At 36.3% G+C, this 21,723-nt stretch overlaps 1 protein-coding gene across 1 annotated transcript; it reads left to right on the forward strand.

Moving 5' to 3' along the window:
* The first annotated feature begins 11,552 nt into the window (after window positions 1-11,552).
* LOC144966948 (uncharacterized) lies at window positions 11,553-20,135 on the forward strand. Its single transcript, XM_078903643.1, has 4 exons — window positions 11,553-11,702; window positions 14,323-14,470; window positions 16,279-16,411; window positions 19,758-20,135. Exons 1-4 carry the CDS (start codon window positions 11,553-11,555, stop codon window positions 19,981-19,983), a joined length of 657 nt encoding a protein of 218 aa, XP_078759769.1. The 3' UTR covers window positions 19,984-20,135.
* Window positions 20,136-21,723: the final 1,588 nt, after the last annotated feature.

Here is a 21,723-nt window from a genome sequence, read left to right on the forward strand (position 1 = left end):
ATCTACGGCGAGCATTTTAGCTACAAACACACACACACACAAACACACACACACACACATTTATTATATATATATATATATATATTATATATATTATTATATTATTATTATTATTATTATTATTATTATTATTATTATTATTATTATCATTATTGTAATATTTACAATATATATTAATATTTTTATTGCTCTCTCTCTCTCTCTCTCTCTCTCTCTCTCTCTCTCCCTCTCTTCCTCTGTATGTGTGCGTATGTGTGTCTATCTAACCATCTATCTATCTATCTATCTATCTATCTATCTATTATTATATATATATATATATATATATATATATATATATATATATATTATTGTAGTATTTATCACCATATTGGAGTCAGTCTACATCGATGTTTCAGGCCTTCCAGACATCGTCAGGACTGTGTGTTACATGAGTTTGGTTTGTTGTGTGTTGTTGCTTGTTGAAGTGGTTACGTAGGTTTGTAGTTGATTAGTAGATGTTTTCGTCTATGTAGGCAGCTGTTGTACATCTCATTTTTCGTGTTGAGTGTGGCTTCGTGAGGGTGTTTGATGAAATGCTGTGGTCTAGCTTGTTGTCTTTTAATTTCCAAATATGTTCGCTGAGTTTTGTAGATTTATTTTTGTTGGTGTTTCTAAAGGTTGAGGTGTGGAGGTTTGTATCTTGTTTTGAAATTACTTTCCGTTATTCCTACATATTTTTCCTGCTTGTTTGTTTTGGTTTCGGTGACTGTGGTTTGATATATTAGACTTGATTCTAAACATTGTTTGTTTAACGGGCAGTGCTCTTTATTTCTGCAGTTGCATTTTCTGGTGGGTGGGTTTTGCTCTTGTCGGTGGTTTTTAATTTTTTTTTTCTTGTGGCTTGAACTTATTTGTTCTATGTTGCGACTACAAGAGTAGCACATTGTTATGGTATTCCTGTTGATTATTTTATGTAGCTTGTGGTTTTTTGGAAAGTGTGTATCAATTAACTTCAGGAACTGCTGTCCAATGTTTGTGCTGACGTTTTTGTCGAAAGGATGGTTGAACCAAGTAATATGTCGTTTTCTTGTCTTGCGTTCTTCACTTGTGTGTTGAGATTTAATTGAGAGGGGGGCGTCTGTGTATTCAAATGGTGTGTTGTATCGCCTTTATGTGAGTACTTCTTTTGTAGGGGGTGGCTGCGATTATTACAATAATAATTCGCTCCATTTTTACATGTCGAGCACTATTCGTACCATATTTGTATCCAACACGATTCAATATCTATCAATATATCTATCTATCTTTCTATTTATGTGCCTCTAAGTCATAACCAATACATGATGCCTTGAACTCACAAAAATACAGGATATTCTTATATAAATTCACGAGATACCACTTCCATTTAAAACGTGGTACCATACACCTATGATAAACTTATAATGGGTTAGCAAAGTCTCCTTAAGTAATTATGAAATAAATAAATAAAAATAAAATTCCCTTTATTCATCCCATAGGGGAAATTTGTCTCTAGGGTATATTCCAATGGAAGACTGGAATAACCCAGTTTCAGCCGCAATGCAGCGGCGCAAACTGAGCTAGGGCGAGGTGACTTGTTCAAGGCCACACAGTGCAGCGGCGGGTGATCGAACTCGGTACCTTTCGGGTACGAAGCAAAAACCTTACTGCTGAGCCACGCTGCACATAACAATGAGGATATTGTTGTTGATGAAGATAAGAATGTTGATGATTACGAGGAGGAAGTGGAAGAGGAGGAGGAGAAGCAGACATTAAGTTTGTGTTCTAAAATTTATTTTTAATCATGCTCAAACAAACTGAATTTTTAAAAAATCGAATCAGACTTAGATAGTTTTAATCAGGGCTTACATATTAATCTGTGAGGTCAAAAACACCCAAATATATCCTCAATTTAACTTATTTGAATCCAATAAGAGTTAAATTATGATCCCACATATTTTGTGATGACATGTCGATCAAATACATGAAAAATAGATAATTAAGTTCTAATAAAGATTGTGAAACATGCATGTCTTTTTGTTGTTGGTTTTTTATAACTTCTTCAGTTCCTTTTAGAATTTTGAATTTGATTTCTATTGAATACTTACGCATCTTTTCTTATTTAATTTTACCTTCTTTACGAATGAAGCCGGAGTTAATCATGGGGTTCTGTTTTGTGAAGCAAATAGTTGATTCTTGGCATTAGAGTATGACGCTAGTCCACGGCAAAGCAATTTTCGCCAGACTGGGGGCGGGGACGTACACTCCTCTAAGCTTGGTGAGAAGTTGCCAGGCTTTGAAACCAGTAAGAGGAGATACTGGGTGGCTGCGAATCGGCTTCGGTCGAGAAGCTTGCTCACAGCAAGTGAGCTTCATCAGTGGGGACTTTCCACCTGTTCCACATGTACCCGATGTGGGCTAGAACCCGAAACGGCAGAGCATCTAGTCGAACGGTGTGTTGTGACGATGCTACCGGGCAGGTTCGCGACGGTGCACGAATGAGGACAAGACGTTGCTGATTGGGTCGATCGTCATAACATGGTAGTGTGAGAACCATAAGAGGCTGTTGCCAGACCGATAGGCCCAGGAGTCAGAAAAATAAAACGTCACCAACCGTAGATCGAAAACTGTCCCCTTGATTGTGCGTCAAGTGCTTTATCATTTCAGTTATCGAGACTCTCTAGAATGGAGCGGCACTGAATGAGTTCACAATATAGGGAATGAGATTAGCGGAAGAGTAGCGTCCCTTGATTGGACGTCACCCATAGTCTGTGACGTCACCGGCGGAAAAGTTATTAGAGAGAGAACGTCATGTTGGTTGTGCGCATGCGTACCTTGTCCTCCAGCCCAAACTCAAACCCAAATACTGTAGAGAGTTTAAGGTGAAAAGCTTTGAACAGAGATATTGTCAATTTTAGTCAAGAGGTCAATTTTAATGGAAAATGAGTTCACATCAAAAACCATTAAATCAAACATTTTTCTTCATATTGATGAAATATTTTGATTAAATTCTACTCCTAAATATTTTGTTTAAAATTTTTATGAAGGTAAATATTATACTTAATATCAAGTCTTGTCAACCTATGAGGTGATTTTCTCAAAATTAGGGTTTCACACCCTAGCCCATGTATATGACCATAACTTCATGAAAAATCACTCGATTTGCTTCAAATAAAGATTAAAATGCTCAGGAGACATTGGGCTTTCAAAAAATGCAAAAAAAAACGCAACAAAAATATTCACGTTGCGACTGATTATGTCAGGGACGCACACTGTTAAACATTCCCTCGCCACTTCAAAGCGCAAAATGAAATTCCGCACACATTGCTCGACGAAGTAGTTGGACAAAGTGTAGTACTAGTAAAAAGAATGTGGTATTCTTTATAGCGTTATTACTTACTACTTAATGTGCTCGATGCGCTTTTCAAGTCCATGGTAGCACAAAGACAAGACATGACGTATATAGATAGAACGAAGTTGACGTCACTCGAGTCTTTGTTATTGTTTTTTGTCATCCATGTTTATGAGTAATTCTCACTTAACTGCATTATCTAGACCATAAAAGTTCATGGTTACACATAGTTTTGGGTGTTGGTCTGTTATACTTCCGGATGGCAATGTTGTGAGCTTCTTAGCCAAGCGCATACTATCTATAAGTTGCTACTGAACCTATTTCGACAGAGACAATGTGTTTATCAGCCAAAGTAGTGAGAAAATGTGAAACAAGAGACTTTTCCACGTACTCATTTTTGCGCCACCCACATGCAGGGAATTCGGGCTGATGATCAGCATCAAGAAAACAAATGTCATGTGTCCGGATGTCCCTTCTACACCAACAATTCGCATTTTGACAACGAGGAGCAAGAAGTCACTGATCACTTCACATACCTGGGCACAACCATCCCAAGCAACCTGTCACTTGATGCAGAATTAGACAAGCGCATCGCCAAAGCTGCCGCTGTCATGGCACAACTGAGCAAGAGAGTGTGGACCAACAACCAACTCACTTTGAACACCAAACTCAGAGTATACCAGGCATGTGTACTCAGTAGCCTACTGTATGGCAGTGAATCCTGGACAACATATGCCAGACAGGAGAACCGCCTGGAAAACTTCCACATTCGCTGTCTACGACGAATTCTCGGCATCAGGTGGCAGGACAGACTCACTAACAATGCAGTGTTAGAAAGAGCGAACTCCCTCAGTATGCATCTCATGCTCTGCCAGCGACGTTTGCGATGGCTTGGTCACGTACACAGGATGGACGATGGACGCATACCCAAAGACATCATTTACAGTGAACTAGCTTCTGGACGGCGACCAACTGGCCGTCCAGCTCTGCGCTTCTATGATGTCTGCAAACGAGACATGAAATTGACAGGCATCGACTCAAACAACCTGGGAGTCGCTTGCTGACGACCGCAGCGGCTGGAGATATGCGGTGATGGAGGGAGTGAAGAGGGGTGAGGAGAGGAGAAAGATGAAGTTTGAGGAGAGGAGAACAAGGAGGAAAGAGAGGCAGCAGATCCAAATACCAAACACACTGTCAAACTACGTGTGCAGCAACTGCGGTAGAGACTGCCATGCAAGGATTGGTCTGCTGAGTCACACCCGTCGTTGCTCTCAACAAGACTGATGAGACTAAAGCCATACAGGGCGCAAACCATCGTCTCTTGAGACGGAAGGATGCCTACTACTACTATTATTATTATTATTATTATTATTATTATTATTATTATTATTATTATTATTATTATTATTATTATTATTAATAATATTACTCTACCATATGCCTGATCATTACTATTATATTGATATAATTATTAATTTTTTCTTGATAGAAATATCGATAAGTATTGAATTGTAACCTTCAATTTATTAGACGAAGACAGATACTGTGGACGTTTCGGGTTTCCCCTTTATCAACAAAACAGGATGAATGAAACATTATAGTCTAATGAGATGATGTGATTGTGGCGTTGTCAAGCTTGTAATTAACCAGAAACGGCCACAGTATCTGTCTTCGTCTAATAAATTGAAGAAAAAAAAAACAATACCGGAGCATCTCAATGTCTCAATTGTTTCTATGTTATATGTGTTGAGAATATTGGCTATTAAGCTTAATTGCTGGCCCACTGACGTCGCGGAGGTTGTGTGTGTTGGACCCGCGATCTCAAGTAGTCGGAGAGAGAGAGAGAGAGAGAGAGAGAGAGAGAGAGAGAGAGAGAGAGAGTCTAATAATGATAGGAGTTAGAGACGTTCTTTTTGGGATTGTGGATAGCTAATACGGAAGAGTCACGCTCTCACCGGCCAGGCGTATTTGTCGTACCAGTAAGGTCGCGGGTTCAAACCCCCATCACCGCCGCGAAAATGTTTTATTCTCCATTGTCTTCTGTTCTAGCATTTTTCTACTCACTTCATCTCTTGTTGTTAATAAATTGAAGCTTACAATTCAAGACTTATCGTTATATTTTCACTCGAGCTTCAAGCAGCATTTTCATTAATTTTCTATTTGGTATTCACCCAAACAGATCACCATTTTGGGGTGGCGTGTTATTACATTTAGGAGGGTAGAATTCCCTATCAGGAATTTCCCACCAAACACCAGCAAGATAATAGCATGACCATTAAATACCTACTGTTTCAATCCAGACAAACAGACGTAACAAATTATTTCCCAATTTGTCCAGTGTAATTATATTATATTATAACAATATTATTTATATTTAAAAAATAACTCAAAATTTGAAATGAATAGAACAGAAATTAGTCGAATTTCATTTTGATAATTGGGGGAGGGGGGGGGGCGGGGGAGTAGGGTATCGGATAAATCGAATCGATTAATTAACCGTCTGGATTCTCGAATTGCAGAGATTCGACACTTTTCCTAGTATCGGAAAGTTCAAATTATTTTGGTCAAGACAACAACAGATCCGTGTTAGATTGTTGGTTGTTTGGGAAGAGGGGGGGGGGATGGGGTTTATTTGTTGTTTTTTTTTTATTTAGGGGGGGGGGTGTTATGGTCCTTTTAAATTTTGTTTTCGTTTTATTTTCTGTTTGTCTCTTGGGTCGGAAAAAATCATTGGAGCTAATGTTGATTTGTATTGGTAGATGGATTTTAAAAAAACATATGACTTATCTATGATCAGAAGGCCCTGGTTCGAGTCCAGTTCTTAAGATAAATGGGCTTGAATGAGTCCTGTAGAGGATTTGGTCAAAGATATCCAGCATGGTCTATAACAGTCGTGCGACGTTTTACACAGATGCATGGGATTGAATCAATCATTATTCAAGACATTAGAAAATCATTTAAATCATGGAGAAAAAAAGGTTTCGTATAGACAGTCTAGTCGTCATAATCCAAAATTAGAAATCTACAGATGACATCAAAATTAGAAATCTACAGATGACATCAAAATTAGAAATCTACAGATGACATCAAAATTAGAAATCTACAGATGACATCAAAATTAGAAATCTACAGATGACATCAAAATTAGAAATCTACAGATGACATCAACATTTGAGAATAATTAGGTTCAAAATCCTGGAGATGGCAAAATATGCGTTAAATTTATCAAAAACACCAGTTTACGTTTTTCAATATATCTATTTTCTTGAAAAATGGTGTATACATAAATTTCAATAAATGGGTTTGATTAGTGTAAAATTTCAGACTTGACTCATTTAATGTCTTGTGACTACATACAGGCTTCTAAACTTATCCAGTTTTTTAAAACTCGCACCCGATATAAAAGCTCACATTTTGTATACCCTTAAAGAAAGGAAGAACAGAGCCTCGAAAAGTGGGATAACAGCTTTGTTCTGGTATTCCTGTCTCATGTCCCCTGACCTCTGACCTCCTGTTCTAATACGATTATATTGACTTTTCCTTGACGCTGATTCAGTAGTTTTATCCACAAAAAAAACAACTAATTCCAATGTTATAATACCTTTCGCCGCTTGCAATGTAACAAATTTTATAAGGGAAGGTAAGAGAATAAGAGTGAGTGAATTCAAATCATGATTTATGATTTATAATTGTTTTTATATCAACCATTTTTAACATTATTTTTTCATGACGTCATATTGCTTAAGGGCTTTTAATTAATTGGTACTTTTAGCATCACATGCCAACTTAAATACAATGTTGGACTTTACTGGTTGAGTAATGTACTTACCTCCAACCCCCCCCCTCTCTCTCTCTCTCTCTCTCTCTCTCTCTCTCTCTCTCTCTCTCTCTCTTCTGTCTAATCCTATCATCTTACCGCTTACAAGTCTGGCTATAAGAATTAAAATATTCAATTTATGAAATCAAACGCAAATATTTTAGATAAATGATGAAAATATACGTGGGTAAAGCTTTCATTTAACAACAGACAATTCAAAATTGAGATTAAGCCGCTCTTACTGACTTAAAACTAGACGGTAATGGGATCTGTTTTATTTTAAATTCGAGAGTGCAATTAAGCCAAATATTACATTTCCCAGAAAGAATGTAACATCTTTTAAGTACTGAATTTCGGTTAACAAATGCGAGGCAAAAATAAAAATGAAAAACTTGCCTTCTCCCTGTAATCATGGTAAAACCCGGGAATCAGTTTTCCCGTTTTAACCAATTGTAACCCAAAACTCGTCAATTTAGACGAGTCACGATTGCCTCACATATTTATCGCTGTTCATAACAGATTCGGAGTCCAACGCACCCGATCAAATGTCGCTGGGTTGATCGAACTCCCGTACAATTATGACGTAGTGTATCTGAAGACCAGTGTTCGGTTGCTCGCCTCATATTTTAACAAAGACATCAATATAAACCTGGACAGTTTGATGTCATTCACTGTTCGGTTCATTGTGGCCACTAATTTAGAAAGATCAAGATTGTAACCATGACTAACTCAATATTGTCGATCTACAAACGGCTCTAGGCTAAAGATAATGTAAGTACGTTATATAGAATGATTTACAAATATAGATACAGTAATAAAAAGAGTGTATTATGTTCATTTTACAATCACAGTTTCATGGGTAATTTGTTGATTCAATGTTCGTTGAAATTTCCAAGTTGCGTGACATTCTGGTAATATTTAATTATCTTACCAATTTAGTAACTGAATTGCCTGCTTCAAGGTGCCCAACCACGTGACAATGTACTTCTAAAGTATGTTTTTGAACGGGCAATTCATGTTTTACTAGAGTAGGCTCGAAAGTTGTGACTTCTCTTTGATATTTTTAAAACTATGAACAATACAAAACTGACAACTGTATCAAAACAAAGCTCAGTTGAGTAACTCTGCTTTTATTATTATTATTAATATTCATTTCAACATTGTCACAGTCCATATCCTCACAGAACGATTACATATATATGACGACGTGGAGTTCACAGAAACATGTGTGTCGGCCATAAATGAGTGACTCCTCATATTTTATATTAGCTCTAGTTTGTTTTTCTCTTTTTTGTTGTTGTTTCCTTTGGTTAATCATTGATTTTACCTGAATTGATTGGAAATGTTATGTCAATAAGATTCATATTGGCAATTGCCTAAATGAATCTTTGCATTGAAATGATTTGACCTTTATTATAATTTCTACATTGTTTATACGGAAAATGGATAGTGATGAACTGACTCTATGATAATGATTAAGCTTGAAAAGCTGTGTGTTTAGTGTTAATAAAAAATACATCAACGTATGTCGGTGGGACCTCAAGTTTATCAAAGTTGATGAAGATTTAGCTTAAGATGTGCAAATGTTTGTCTTAATGTTTTAATGAATTCGATGTTGAACTTTTTCGAAAATGATTTTTTTCTATCGTATTCTAGTTAGATCAATCTTTATCTTAAAATTTAAACATCATTAAGGGAGAGGAAATCAGGATCTCTGCACTTTTAATATGCTATTTAAGTATTAGAGAGTGTTGAGACCATCTTTTTAACCCTCTCCTTACCACCCACAGGACAGTCGTCACATTCGTTACGATGCAGCCAACAATTTCTTATTCTCATTTCATTTTGTTATAGTTATAGCCATAAAAACTCGACAATGTGTTGCAAGGCTCATTTTTCTGAACAAAATATTGAATATACTCGTTGCTAATCTGTTTGAAAAATCTATTTTCGTGTTGGATGAATATGAAGTTTTGGGGTAAAATTCGGAAAATAGCTGATTAGGAAAGAGTTAAGGAGTCTTTGTACAGTTTTTACAGTTCATTTATAAAGAGATCAAATGTTTACAATTTAAATAATAATAGATATATCGTGTTCGAACTCGATGGACTTCGTTCCAAATGGAGCTGATCATTGACAATTCTAGTTAGTAACAGAATAAACAGTTTGAATGTTGGTGTCGATATGGCGTAAAAAAATAAGGTTTATATTTGTCAGAAACTGAAACAACGCTTATAATATATTTATAGAAGTCAAAAGTCAAAACTTTTTTTTAACATGTGGGAGCGATCTATATTCATGTCTTCATCCAACCGAGTCATCAATCACGTGATTTGTTGCTGTCCAACGATTGGACATTTCTGAACAAATGTAAACAAGCTGCTTTGTTTATGAAAGTTGTAAACATACACATGTGTCAAGTTGAACACAATGACCAATCGTAATGTAAGATAGTTCAAAATTTGTGAACACTTTTCGTTATGTAGATCACTTTGAGCACATTTTGCAATGTGACCAATGACCTCGAGCACATGGAAAGTTAATAAAGCTCATGCCCATTACCAAACAAGAAGAATAGCAAACAAGAACGTCAGTGAACTTTATAACTTTTTCATAACAGAACAACTCGGTCAGAAGCGTGGGCAGTCGTGTTGACAATATTTTCTATGAGTCGGCGTGTAACTCTAATGTCATTATAATGAGTAAATGGATATACCTACGTAGTTGAGTTTATTTTGGTCTTAATCGTGAGTAGTAATATTACGCAAAACGCGTGATTCTCTGTCAATTTTCACGTCACAAACTGGACTACATTATTTTAAAAGAAAAAAATAATAATGATTTATTTTCTCAAAGTATAACCAAATAGTATTGCAGTAGTTTGAGATTATAAACGTTTTTATATGTTCTAATAAAAATGAGATACAAAAGCAAAAGTCAGCCTTATTATGCTAAATAATGGATTCAACGTGAATTTAGTACGATTATATAGGATTATTGAGTTATCAGTTGATTATGGAGAGAATGGATGTGGTTGAGATAAAGTAGAGAAATTTATGTAACATGTTAACATAGTAGTTATTTTTACGATGACTACGATGTTACTAGTGTGCATCTGTGTGAGTGTGTCTATGTCAATACTGTATTGTTATAAATGTGTAACAAAATGACAAATTGCCACTTTTTTGGGGACAATAGAGATATATTATTATTATTATTATTATTATTATTATTATTATTATTATTATTATTATTATTATTATTATTATTATTATTATGTCCTAGGAGGTCAGTGAAGGTATAAGAATCGGTTACATATTGTAAACAATATTTTGTCCCATTTTTTGAGGTCCCTTTAGCTAATTTTGGATATTTCTTTATTATGGGCTAGAAAAGGGTTCAATACTCGTGACGTCACTTCCCTCGTAATGACTCATAGTAACTTAGTAACTGGTTCTAAACTATTGAAACAATGGCGGACGCCCTTATGAAATACTTCTCCGGAGAGCATAAAACTGTATTCAGAGGAGAAAAACATTATGAATCTGATCGTGTTTCTACTTTTATACATTCTGTTCACATGACAGATTTTCTTTGTTTAGAACCAAGCTGCTCGTTGCTGGGCGGACGTGACATCAGACTATTGAATCCTATTACACAACATTTGGAATAAACGTGTCAAGGACATTGATTATATATTGTTAAGAAAAAAAAAATGTAGCATTGCAATGGGTAGAAAAAAAAATTGAGTTATATTTTGAAATTATATGGAAATAAGTCTCCAAAATGGATTTTTTTTTAAATGGAACTTTATATAGCGCAACATCAACTAAATGTGCTCAAAGCGCTTTACAAGGGGTCCCTGGTCAACAGCAACATTTAACATGTAGGACATGACGCCTGTTAGGCGATATTACAAATTTTCGGACAAAGACAACGCTGTTAACGGCCAGGTACTCATTTTACACCCGAGTACGGTGAGATAATGTGAGTAAAGAGCCTTTTCCAAGGACTCAACTATGCGCCGAGCGCGAGGCTCGAACCCAGGACCTTCCTATCCGAAAGCGAGTGCCATAACACTAGACCACATCGCCGCACACTTGAACATTGAAGAAAGGCTGAACGTCATTCTAGTTAAAGGATGTTGGATTAAACAAGTAAGAACTTAAGAAGAGGGCAATTATTCTCCCTAAGCTACACTTATAAAGTACATGCAATAGTCTCTCAAGCTGAGCACTAATGGTGTGGGAAGTACTCGAGCTCATTCATCAGTGTCCTGAAGAGGAATCAGTGATTGGGCCTGTCACGATGTATTGGGTGAAAAGAAATTAGAACATAAAGATCGGATAAGTCCAATCACCTTGTAAGTAAAGGAACACGTGAATGCAAGTCAAACAAAGGCTTCAAGACTTGATGCACAAAAAACAGTATCGAACCACAGCTAAGGAAGTCAAAAGACGAATGAAAAAAGACAAGGCAGCATTCATGAACAGACTTGCAGAGAAAGCAGAAGCAGTAGCAACAGGAGGACACGTGAGGACCCTTTATCAAACAACCAAGACGCTTGCTGGAAAATATGGGAAATCAGAGGTCAGGTACCTCTCAAAGACAAAGATGGGAAAACTATTTTTGGAAAAAGCTTCAAGCTAAGCGATGAAAGGAACATTTCAACTACCTTCTGAACAGACCACCACCAGACAACCCGCCTAAATTTTGCCTATAAGGAATGAGCTACCAATTAGCTGTGATCCATCATTGATAGCAGAGATTGTGGGTGCCATTAACAAGATGAAAAGGGGGAAAGCTGCTGACCAGACCAGATTCCACCGGAGGCTCTAAAAATTGATTCTGAAAGAAATGCTGAGCAATAATGACGGAATATTTCCAAAAGATTGAAAAGAAGGACATCTTGTCGAGCTTTCAAAGGAATCACTCTTCTGTTTATCCAAGGAAAGGTTTCAACCGTATTATTCTAGAGAGAATTAAGAATGCAACAGATGCTAAACTGCGGGACGAACAGGCAGGATTTCGGGAAAAAAACGTTCAACCACCGACCAGATTGCCTCTCTGCGAGTCATAGTGGAACAGTCTATAGAATGGAACTCTCCTCATATTGTCAACTTTCTGGATTACGAGAAGGCATTTGAAAGTATTGACAGAGCAATATTGTGGACAATTCTGGCATATATGATAATAATATTATTAAGAATAATAATAATAATAATAATAATAATAATAATAATAATAATAATAAAATAATAATAATAATAATAATAATAATAATAATAATAACAATAATGATGATGATGATGATGATGATGATGATGATGATGATGATGATGATGATGATGATGATGATATTAATAATAAAGATAAAATGATAATAACAATAATAATAATAATAATAATAATAATAATAATAATAATAATAATAATAATAATAATAATAATATAATAATAATATCATCATCATCATCATCATCATCATCATCATCATCATCATCATCATCATCATCATCATCATCATCATCATCATCATCATCATTATATTATTATTATATTATTATTATTATTATTATTATTATTATTATATTATCTATTATTATTATTATTATTATATTATTATTATTATTATTATTATTATTATTATTATTATTATTATTATTATATTATTATAATTATTATTATTATTATCATCATCTTTAATGTCCAATAAATGGCAATTCGTGTGAGGTAACCATTGCCCAAATAATTTTGGTTGTGACATGAAAAGACAGATACATAAACAAACACCTACATCCATATGCATAACGCACACAAAAAAAACATTATATCTACACAAAGGTATATATAAACATATGCATACTCATACAATACAAATAAATCCCATGATACAAAACGTATCCCTAAGCGTATAGATAGTATGCGCTTGGCTTAGAAGCTCATAACGTTGTCATCCGGAAGTATAGCGGATCAACTCACAAAACTGTGTGTATCCATGAACGTTTATAGTCGGGTTAATACAGTTCAGTGAACATTACTCATAAACGTGGATGGCAAAAAACATCAACAAAGACCTGAGTGACGTCATTTTCGAACTATCTATACCCAGTGTTTGAATCGCAGTAATGTAATAAACTTTACCCTTTTTGTACATTGCATGTGCTATAAGTGCAAAACACTATAAAGCAAGGCACTGCTCAATAACTTTCTTATCTAAAACCATACGGAGGGAACCAACCAGCTTAAAAATACAACAAGTTTAGAAAATCAAAATGAACAAACAGGTACGTCTTTTTGAGTTGTATCATTTTGTAGAATTGTTGCATTTCTTTCTTCCGTGTCAACATATTTATTTTGTATCGACTAATGCGAAGGTGTGTTTGGTTTATTATATGTGATGACACAGGGATGAAATTAAAAGTATTACCTGAAAGACGGCTATGTGGTCTAGTGGTATGACACTCGCTTTCGGATTAGAATGTCCTGGGTTCCAGCCTCGCTCGGCGCATAGTTGAGTCATTGGAGAAGGCTCTTTACTCACATTCTCTCACCGTACTCAGGCGGAAAATGAGTCCTGGCTGTTAACAGCGTTTTTCTCTGTCCGAAAAAAAAAATGTAATATCGCCTAACAGGCGGTATGTCCCGTCCTACATGTTAAATGTTGCTATTGGTCAGGGGCCCCTTGTAAAGCGCTTTGAGCACGTTAAGTGGATAATGCGATATCGTGGTTCTAAACAAAGAAAATCTGTACTTTTCATTCTTCATGATGGCAATAACTTTTCATATGTCGAGTGATCAGAATGTATAAAAGTCAAAACATGATCATATTTATAATGTTTTTCTCCTCTGGATACACGTTTATGCTCGTCGGAGAAATATTTCATAAGGGCGTTCGCCATTGTTCCGATAGTTTAGAGCCAATTACTAAGTTACCATGCGTCATTACGAGAGAAGTGACGTCATGACTGTTGAAGCCTGTTGGCAACAAAGACAGCGACGACGACTATGGTGATGATGAGGTTACTGATGATGATGATGATGATGATGATGATGATGATGATGATGATGATGATCATGATGATGATGATGATCATGATGATGATTTTTAGATTAATCTCGCTTACAAATAATTGTGATTATACCTATACAGGGAGCAACTTCCATCATCTGGGTTCTACTCGCCGTCTGCTTTCAAAGTTTGAGCGTGGATTCTTTTGAACAGTGTAGGAATCGAGAGGGACATCAGACCTGGGACCACAGTATCATCAATTTGACTTTTTCTCAACAACCTTTCCCAGGTAAGAACTAATTATTGATTATAAGCCAAAGTATAAATGGTATGCGGTTGTGGTCAAAAAGACTGTTTGGTGCTGTTTTTAGAAAGTCCTGGGTTCGAGCCTCGCGCTCGGCGCATAGTTGAGTCCTTGGAAAAGACCCTTTACTCACATTCTCTCACGGTACTCAGGTGTAAAATGAATACCTGGCCGTTAACAGCGTTGTCTTTGTCCGAAAAATTGTAATATCGCCTAACAGGCGCCATGTCCTGTCCTAACTGGTAAATGTTGCTGTTGATCAGGGATCCTTTGTAAAGCGCTTTAAGCACATTTAGTGGATATTGCTCTATATAAAGCTCAATTTTTTTTATTTTTAAAAACATTTCTTTTTAGACTTCAAGGAGCTAGATGATGCTCGGTAAAACATCTTACACTGTATATACTATTAAGTTTAAAGTTATGTTTTAGTATGAGGGACAACTTTTTGGTATTGTTTTTATTAAAAGAAGAAAGAAAAAGAAAAAGAATCGATAACCATTTTACAGAAACGCACAATTTTGAAGTTGTAAAGTAATTTTGTGACGATATCCAAACTAGTTGTATGACGTCCAAACATACAGGCACAGTTTTAATCAATAAAAGCACTTTCTTTATAAGTTCGTGCTTCCATATTTTCCAACATCTCAATTTTTTCCTTTGTAAGCTTCTATATAAAGTGTATAATATTTGGTGACACAATATATAACCTCTTTTACTATTTCTATCTTGATATCCTTCTATCCCTATCTCACTATCTATATCTTCTCACTCGTTTATTTTCTCTCTCTCTCTCTCTCTCTCTCTCTCTCTCTCTCTCTCTCTCTCTCTCTCTCTCTCTCTCTCTCTCTCTCATTATATATATATATATATATATATATATATATATATATATATATATAATCCAGTTTTGCGTGCAAATGAAACTGGCAACTCTTCTTCACTGCAGATTAATTATCTTAAAATCATCAGATTCATAGACTGGGCTTTGACGTTGACCACCAAAAACAATCATTCTTACGCACACATACTGATTTATTTAGATACTTATACTAGGTATTGTGGAAATTAAGTTCGAGACAAATCTTCTTTTAGCTGTTTACAATCATAATCTGTGCTGTAATAATGACGTAGATACGCGTGGATTCTATTAAACTTATGACATTTTATAGGATATATTGAATTGTTATACGTACCATTATCATCATTGATTTATGTTGTATATATATATATATATATATATATATATATATATATATATATGTGTGTGTGTGTGTGTGTGTGTGTGTGTATTATAACTTACACCCGACAGTTATTCTCGGGTTTTCTTAATTTCTATCAAGGAGGACTTATGTCAGATAAAGTGATTACAATTATAGGTATATTTCTTCTTTAAACATTACAATGATTGAAGTATATGGCTAGGCAAATCCTAGTTTACTATCAAACACCCAAGTCACCTTTTATATTAGGATCACGTATCAAACATTATTATTATTATTATTATTATTATTATTATTATTATTATTATTATTATTATTATTATTATTATTATTATTATTATTATTATTATTATCATTGTTGTTGTTCTTGCAAGTATTGGTGGCATTGCAGTTGTTGTATTTTTGTGATTATTAATGGTATCATTAAATTCTTTGGTTCCATTTACCTTTTATTTTCTCTCACTTTCATGTATGTTGTCATCAAATTGTATGGATTATTGGCGTAAGATTAAATCAACGTCATTTTCTTACTTACTTGATCTGTTTTATCTTTGAACTATTGTTTTCAACCAGATCCCAACAAGTTTGGCCACAATGAGATCGACATATGTCCCTCGTACAGCCAAATCATCAGATTTAACCACCTGAGTGCTCAGAATCTCTCTCTTTGTCCATGGACCACGGAAATTAGTCACGACCTAAACAGGTAGGCTGAATTGCAACGTGTTCATTTTACTTGGTTTCAAAATTGGAAACAGTGTGAATGCCATATATGTGACCCCTCGTCTCAAAACGGTATTATATCGAGATGGTGCTTATAAATGAACAAGCTGGTTTCAGAAGACACAGGAGTATTGAAAATCAAGTAACCTACATATCCCAAGAAATAGAAGACTCGTTTCAGGATGGAAAGAAAAAAATTGTGGTATGGTTGGACTTTGAAAAAGCATTCGACAAAGTGTGGAAAAAAGGTCTGGTATATAAACTACAAAAATCAAAAGTATCCCATAACATGCTCAACTGGATACAAAACTATCTAAAAACAAGAAAGGCAAGAGTAACAACACAAGGTCACACAAGTAGAGAAGCAAAACTAAAACATGGAGTCCCACAAGGTGGAGTACTATCACCTCCACTATTTCTTCTCTATGTTAATGATATAAGAGAAACACTATGTCGAGGAGTGAAAATGTCGATGTACGCAGATGACCTAGCTCTAATTAGCTCTGACCAAAACTTAATCAAGGCAAAACACAGGATGCAAATCACACTGGATAATATCAAAGAATGGACTGACAACTGGGCGATGAAAATAAATGCAGGGAAGACAAAGTTCACAATATTTAGCCTCTCCCCAAAAGATGAAAAAGCAAAGCTACGTATTGAAGACCATGAATTGGAAAAAGACGACGCACCAAAATACCTAGGAGTCCATTTTGACCCAAGACTAACATGGAAAAATCAAATCAGCAACAGTCAGAAAGTTGGGGTAAAGCGACCACAACTCTTGAAAAAACTAGCTGGAACAACTTGGGGAGCTAGCTCCGATATACTGAAACAAACTTACACAGGATATGTGAGACCAGCGCTAGAATACGGGATATCTGCATGGGGAAACTGATCCAAAACTCAAATGGAAAAACTGGACAAAGTGCAAAACAGCAACATGAGGATAATAAGTGGAGGAATGAAATCGACACCGATACATGCAATGGAAAGCATAACAGGACTTACATCTCTATCAGAAAGAAGGGAATCAAAAATTTTGAAACAATACACAGACGTGAAAGCAATGACAGATCAGCCTCTTCACGCTAGAGCGCAACAAAAGAAAACTAGGCGGCTGAAAAGATCACACTTTATTGAAAGAGCCCAGCAAATTGAAAAAGATCACGAACTTGACGAAATAATGACCCAAAAATGCAAAGCAAATATCATAGTACCAATTTGGAAAAGGCTAAATCACTTGAAAATCAAGACTTCCGTTGGTGACATTTCAACAAAACAAAAACACGGCGAAGAAATCAAGAAGTCTGTACAGAAGTGCATTGATCAAAACTACCCTGAAAAATAATGGACAAGAGTCTATACCGATGGTTCATGCAATAAAGAACACTCATGCGGGGGCCTGGGAGTGCACATCGAGTACACAAATGGTCAACAAAAGGAGATCAGCAAACCGACTGGTACTCGCACTTCAATCTACAAGTCAGAGGCAGATGCAATCCATGAAGCTGTTAAGCAAATCCTCTCAGAAAATGAAAAACCAAGACACATAGTGATTTTAACAGATGCTAAGAAAATTCTGGAGGATATAATGATGTCCTTTGCGGATGATATAGACGCCTTGGTGGAAGACCTCATGAAGCTAAGCAAGTTTACCAATATTGTACTGCAGTGGATTCCAGGACACTGTGGGATACTTGAAAATCAGATCGCTGACCAACTGGCAAAGGCAGGCAGTCGCATGCAGCAACCCTCCCCAACGTACTCAACAGGAGAAATTAACAAAATGGCCAAATTTATCCAGTCTCAGAGATGGAGAGAGAAGCACCCAGAATACAACATGAATGACCCAATCAAGGTGCTCGACAGAAAGGAACAGGTCATCATCTTCAGACTAAGAACTGGACACAACCAGTTAAAGGAACATATGTGGAGGATGTCCAGAGCAGGTGCCTCTGGACAATGTGACTGCGGACTTGAAAATGAAAATGGACATCATGTCCTAATGGAATGTCCAAGGTACAACCAGTTGAGAAGGAACTTCTGGCCTGACCCAACCCCATACTCAAAGAAGCTGTACGGCAGTGAGGACGACCTCAGGACCACTGTGGGCTTCATTCACCAGACCGGACTGACCATGTGACGTGACGGGAACGAAGAAGAAGAAGAAGAAGATATTGAGATGGACCAGCTGCTAAAAAGTCAAATTATAGTTAAACTATAGTTAAGATATGACATATTTGTATTTAGCACAGTAAAATATGATATTCCTTCTCCTCTATAAAGCATATAAACCCAACTTAAGCATGATATTTCTGGCTACAAATTCCATATTCAGCATCTTAATCATCCCGACTTAATACCGTTTTTAGACGAGGGGTCACATATGTGCGACAGTTGGTTTAGAGAAAAACAAAGCTAACGCAAACAAAGAAGATTGTGTATTGATGTTATGCGCTGAGGTAAAATGCTCACAACGTCCACCAACCGGATATACGCACCAATGCATAAAACGGGTATTTATTTTTTACGAAACCCGCCAAAACCAGATGAAACCGACCAAAGTTATGGGAATTGGAAAGTAGTGGGGAGTGAACCATGGACTCAGGGAAGTATACACCAGTGGGGGAGTGAACATGGGACTATGGGAAGAGATAAAATCAGAGAGAAATAAACATGGGACTATGGGAGACGGGCACCAGTGAGAATTGAAGGCGGACTATGGGAAATGGGTATCATAGGAGAATGAACCTGAGACTATAGGAGGTTTTGGTCGTTTCCGGTATTACTTAGCGCCCGTTTAAAGTGTGTACACCAAAATATCCAAATCTCTAACGAGTTTATCAATTTTCTTATCTTGACGCCGCTTTATTCCGACTTAATACCAGTTTGAGACGATGAGTCACATATTACATTAATGACACCGATGCGGCTATGTGGTCTAGTGGTATGACACTCGCTTTCGGATCGGAAGGTCCTGGATTTGAGCCTCGCTCGGCGCATAGTTGAGCCCTTGGAGAAGGCTCTTTACTCACATTCTCTCACCGTACTCAGGTTAAAATGAGTACCTGGCCGTTAACACCGTTGTATCTGTCCGAAAAAAAATGTAATCTCGCCAAACAGGCGTCATATCCCGTCCTACATGTTAAATGTTGCTGTTGGCCAAGGACACCTTGTAAAGCGCTTTGATCACGTTTAGTGGATATTGCACCATGTAAAACCTCAAAAAAATCAATCATAAAATTCATATTTCTCTATAAGAAGGTTAAGACACCGAGAAACAATGGTATCTGATTATAAAGAATCAACTTTATCTTTTTTTTCAGATTCCCCCATAATATGACTTATGCACGCTGCTCGTGCAAGCGTTGTGCCACGTGGCATGGGTCTGGAAACCAACTGGAGTGCAAAGCCCACTACCACACGTTCAAAGTAATACGGCGAGTGTGCGATGCCTTTGGGAACTACAACTATTTCTATACCCACGAACATTTACCCATAGCCTGCGTGTGTTCTCACGAGAATATTCGCGTGGTGGGCTCATCGGGATGACACTGGGACGAAGTGGAAAGTGGACGAAGGACGCAGACAACGTTTTGTGGAGAAATATTGTGAAACTAATTATTGTATAATCAACAATTTCAAAGCTTTACAAATTGCAACTGCATGAATCAATACAGGTAATGATGGTGATGACTACAGTACAAAGAAATAGAAAAGTCGTGAACGGTGATAGGTGATAATAATAATGATGAGGAGATCTAAAAATAAACATTTGAAGAGTACAAGGGAAAAACCATAGTTGTCCATTTTTGAAATTTTTGTGACTGCCCTCTTTGAGTGATATCAGAGCATTAACTATAAACTTTCCCTTTATAAATAGAAACTACAACAATAACTCTTTAATTGTTGTATTTTTTTTTGTTCTATGTTATTTCTATAGAGGGGAAATTTCGACGTCTAACATCACTCAAGGGGGGCAGTCACGAAAATTTTTTTAAAACTGGACAACTGTGATTTTTCCCTCTTCATTTGTATTCGTGATATAACTTTGACACTTGCCTTCCATTATAACAGTATGGACAATGAAATGTACGCGGTATGTCTTCTAACTAGTACATAGCTCCACCAAACATTGGCGCGGCAGATTTAATCATTTACAAAGTAGATTTTCTTAGTCAAACATAGATATCTAGTCCTGAAATACAAGTCTGATAGTTATACAGTTCGTGACCAATAAGATCAGAATCACTAATTTTATTTTTATAAATCATATTGATTTTTTTCAAGTTTTGTTTTTGGTTTGTCGATGTGATCTTAGATTTGGGGATACATTTGATTATAATATTGAAATTTCTTGATGACGTCATTTCCTTGGAGACAGCTTGCCATGCGTTCGTCCGTAAGTGTAGAAACATTCGTTTTGAATTCGTGACATGTGAAGTCTGAGCGAAAACTTGGTTTCATGATTTGTTTCAAACCTTATCGTTCGTGTAGTCTCGATGTTTTCATATCGCAATTCACAGGGTTTTTAATCTGGCAGGGCAGGTCGCCCCTAATCCTTAGAGGCCCCAAATCCGTACGCTTCAGAGTGAGTTACATAAAACCATTTGGCATGTTTAGATAACTCGCTTTTTCACTGTGAATGGATTTTAATCAGTCTGATAATCTTCACATTCACAAAAAAATCGACATTCATATCAGTTAATATGAACTGTAACTCGAAATATTGTCAGGAATTAAGCCAACCAATCGTAAGCCGTGAACGGGTTTAGGGCATGAGCGTACTTATTTGGGCCGAGTTTGAGGGGGGGGGGGAGAGTGGCGGTTATGGTAATTTATTTTAGGTTTCTTTAGTTAGATTGACAAGTGTTATTTCTTGTTATTTCCTCATGACTCTTTTGTAATCCGTCCAAATGTTTTGGCATGAAAGTTCAAAGGAAACATTTTTCATATACACCAGCTCAAACTTAATACTTTTTAAAATGAAATAATTTGAAACGAAAGCAGTAATGACGCATTTATTTCGGTTTTGGTATCTTTTGTTTTTATTTTCTATACTGCGTCTGATGGACTATATATAAACTGTTGGTTGTTGTTGATGATGCTTAACTCGTTTGTGTTGATCTTGTGGATTTAGAGCCTGGGAAGCGTATGATGTCATTCAGCAACATGAGATTATTATATTATATCACTTCAGAAATAGTGTCACAATCCTCAACAATCATTTTGTCCTGTCCTGTCAAGTTTTAGACTGTCTGATTTTGACCTGAAGAGGAGGCACCCAAAAGG

The sequence above is a fragment of the Berghia stephanieae genome, chromosome 3 (assembly GCF_034508935.2).
Source record: "Berghia stephanieae isolate SIO BIC M18660-M18661 chromosome 3, UCSD_Bste_1.3, whole genome shotgun sequence".
NCBI classification, from domain to species: domain Eukaryota; kingdom Metazoa; phylum Mollusca; class Gastropoda; order Nudibranchia; family Aeolidiidae; genus Berghia; species Berghia stephanieae.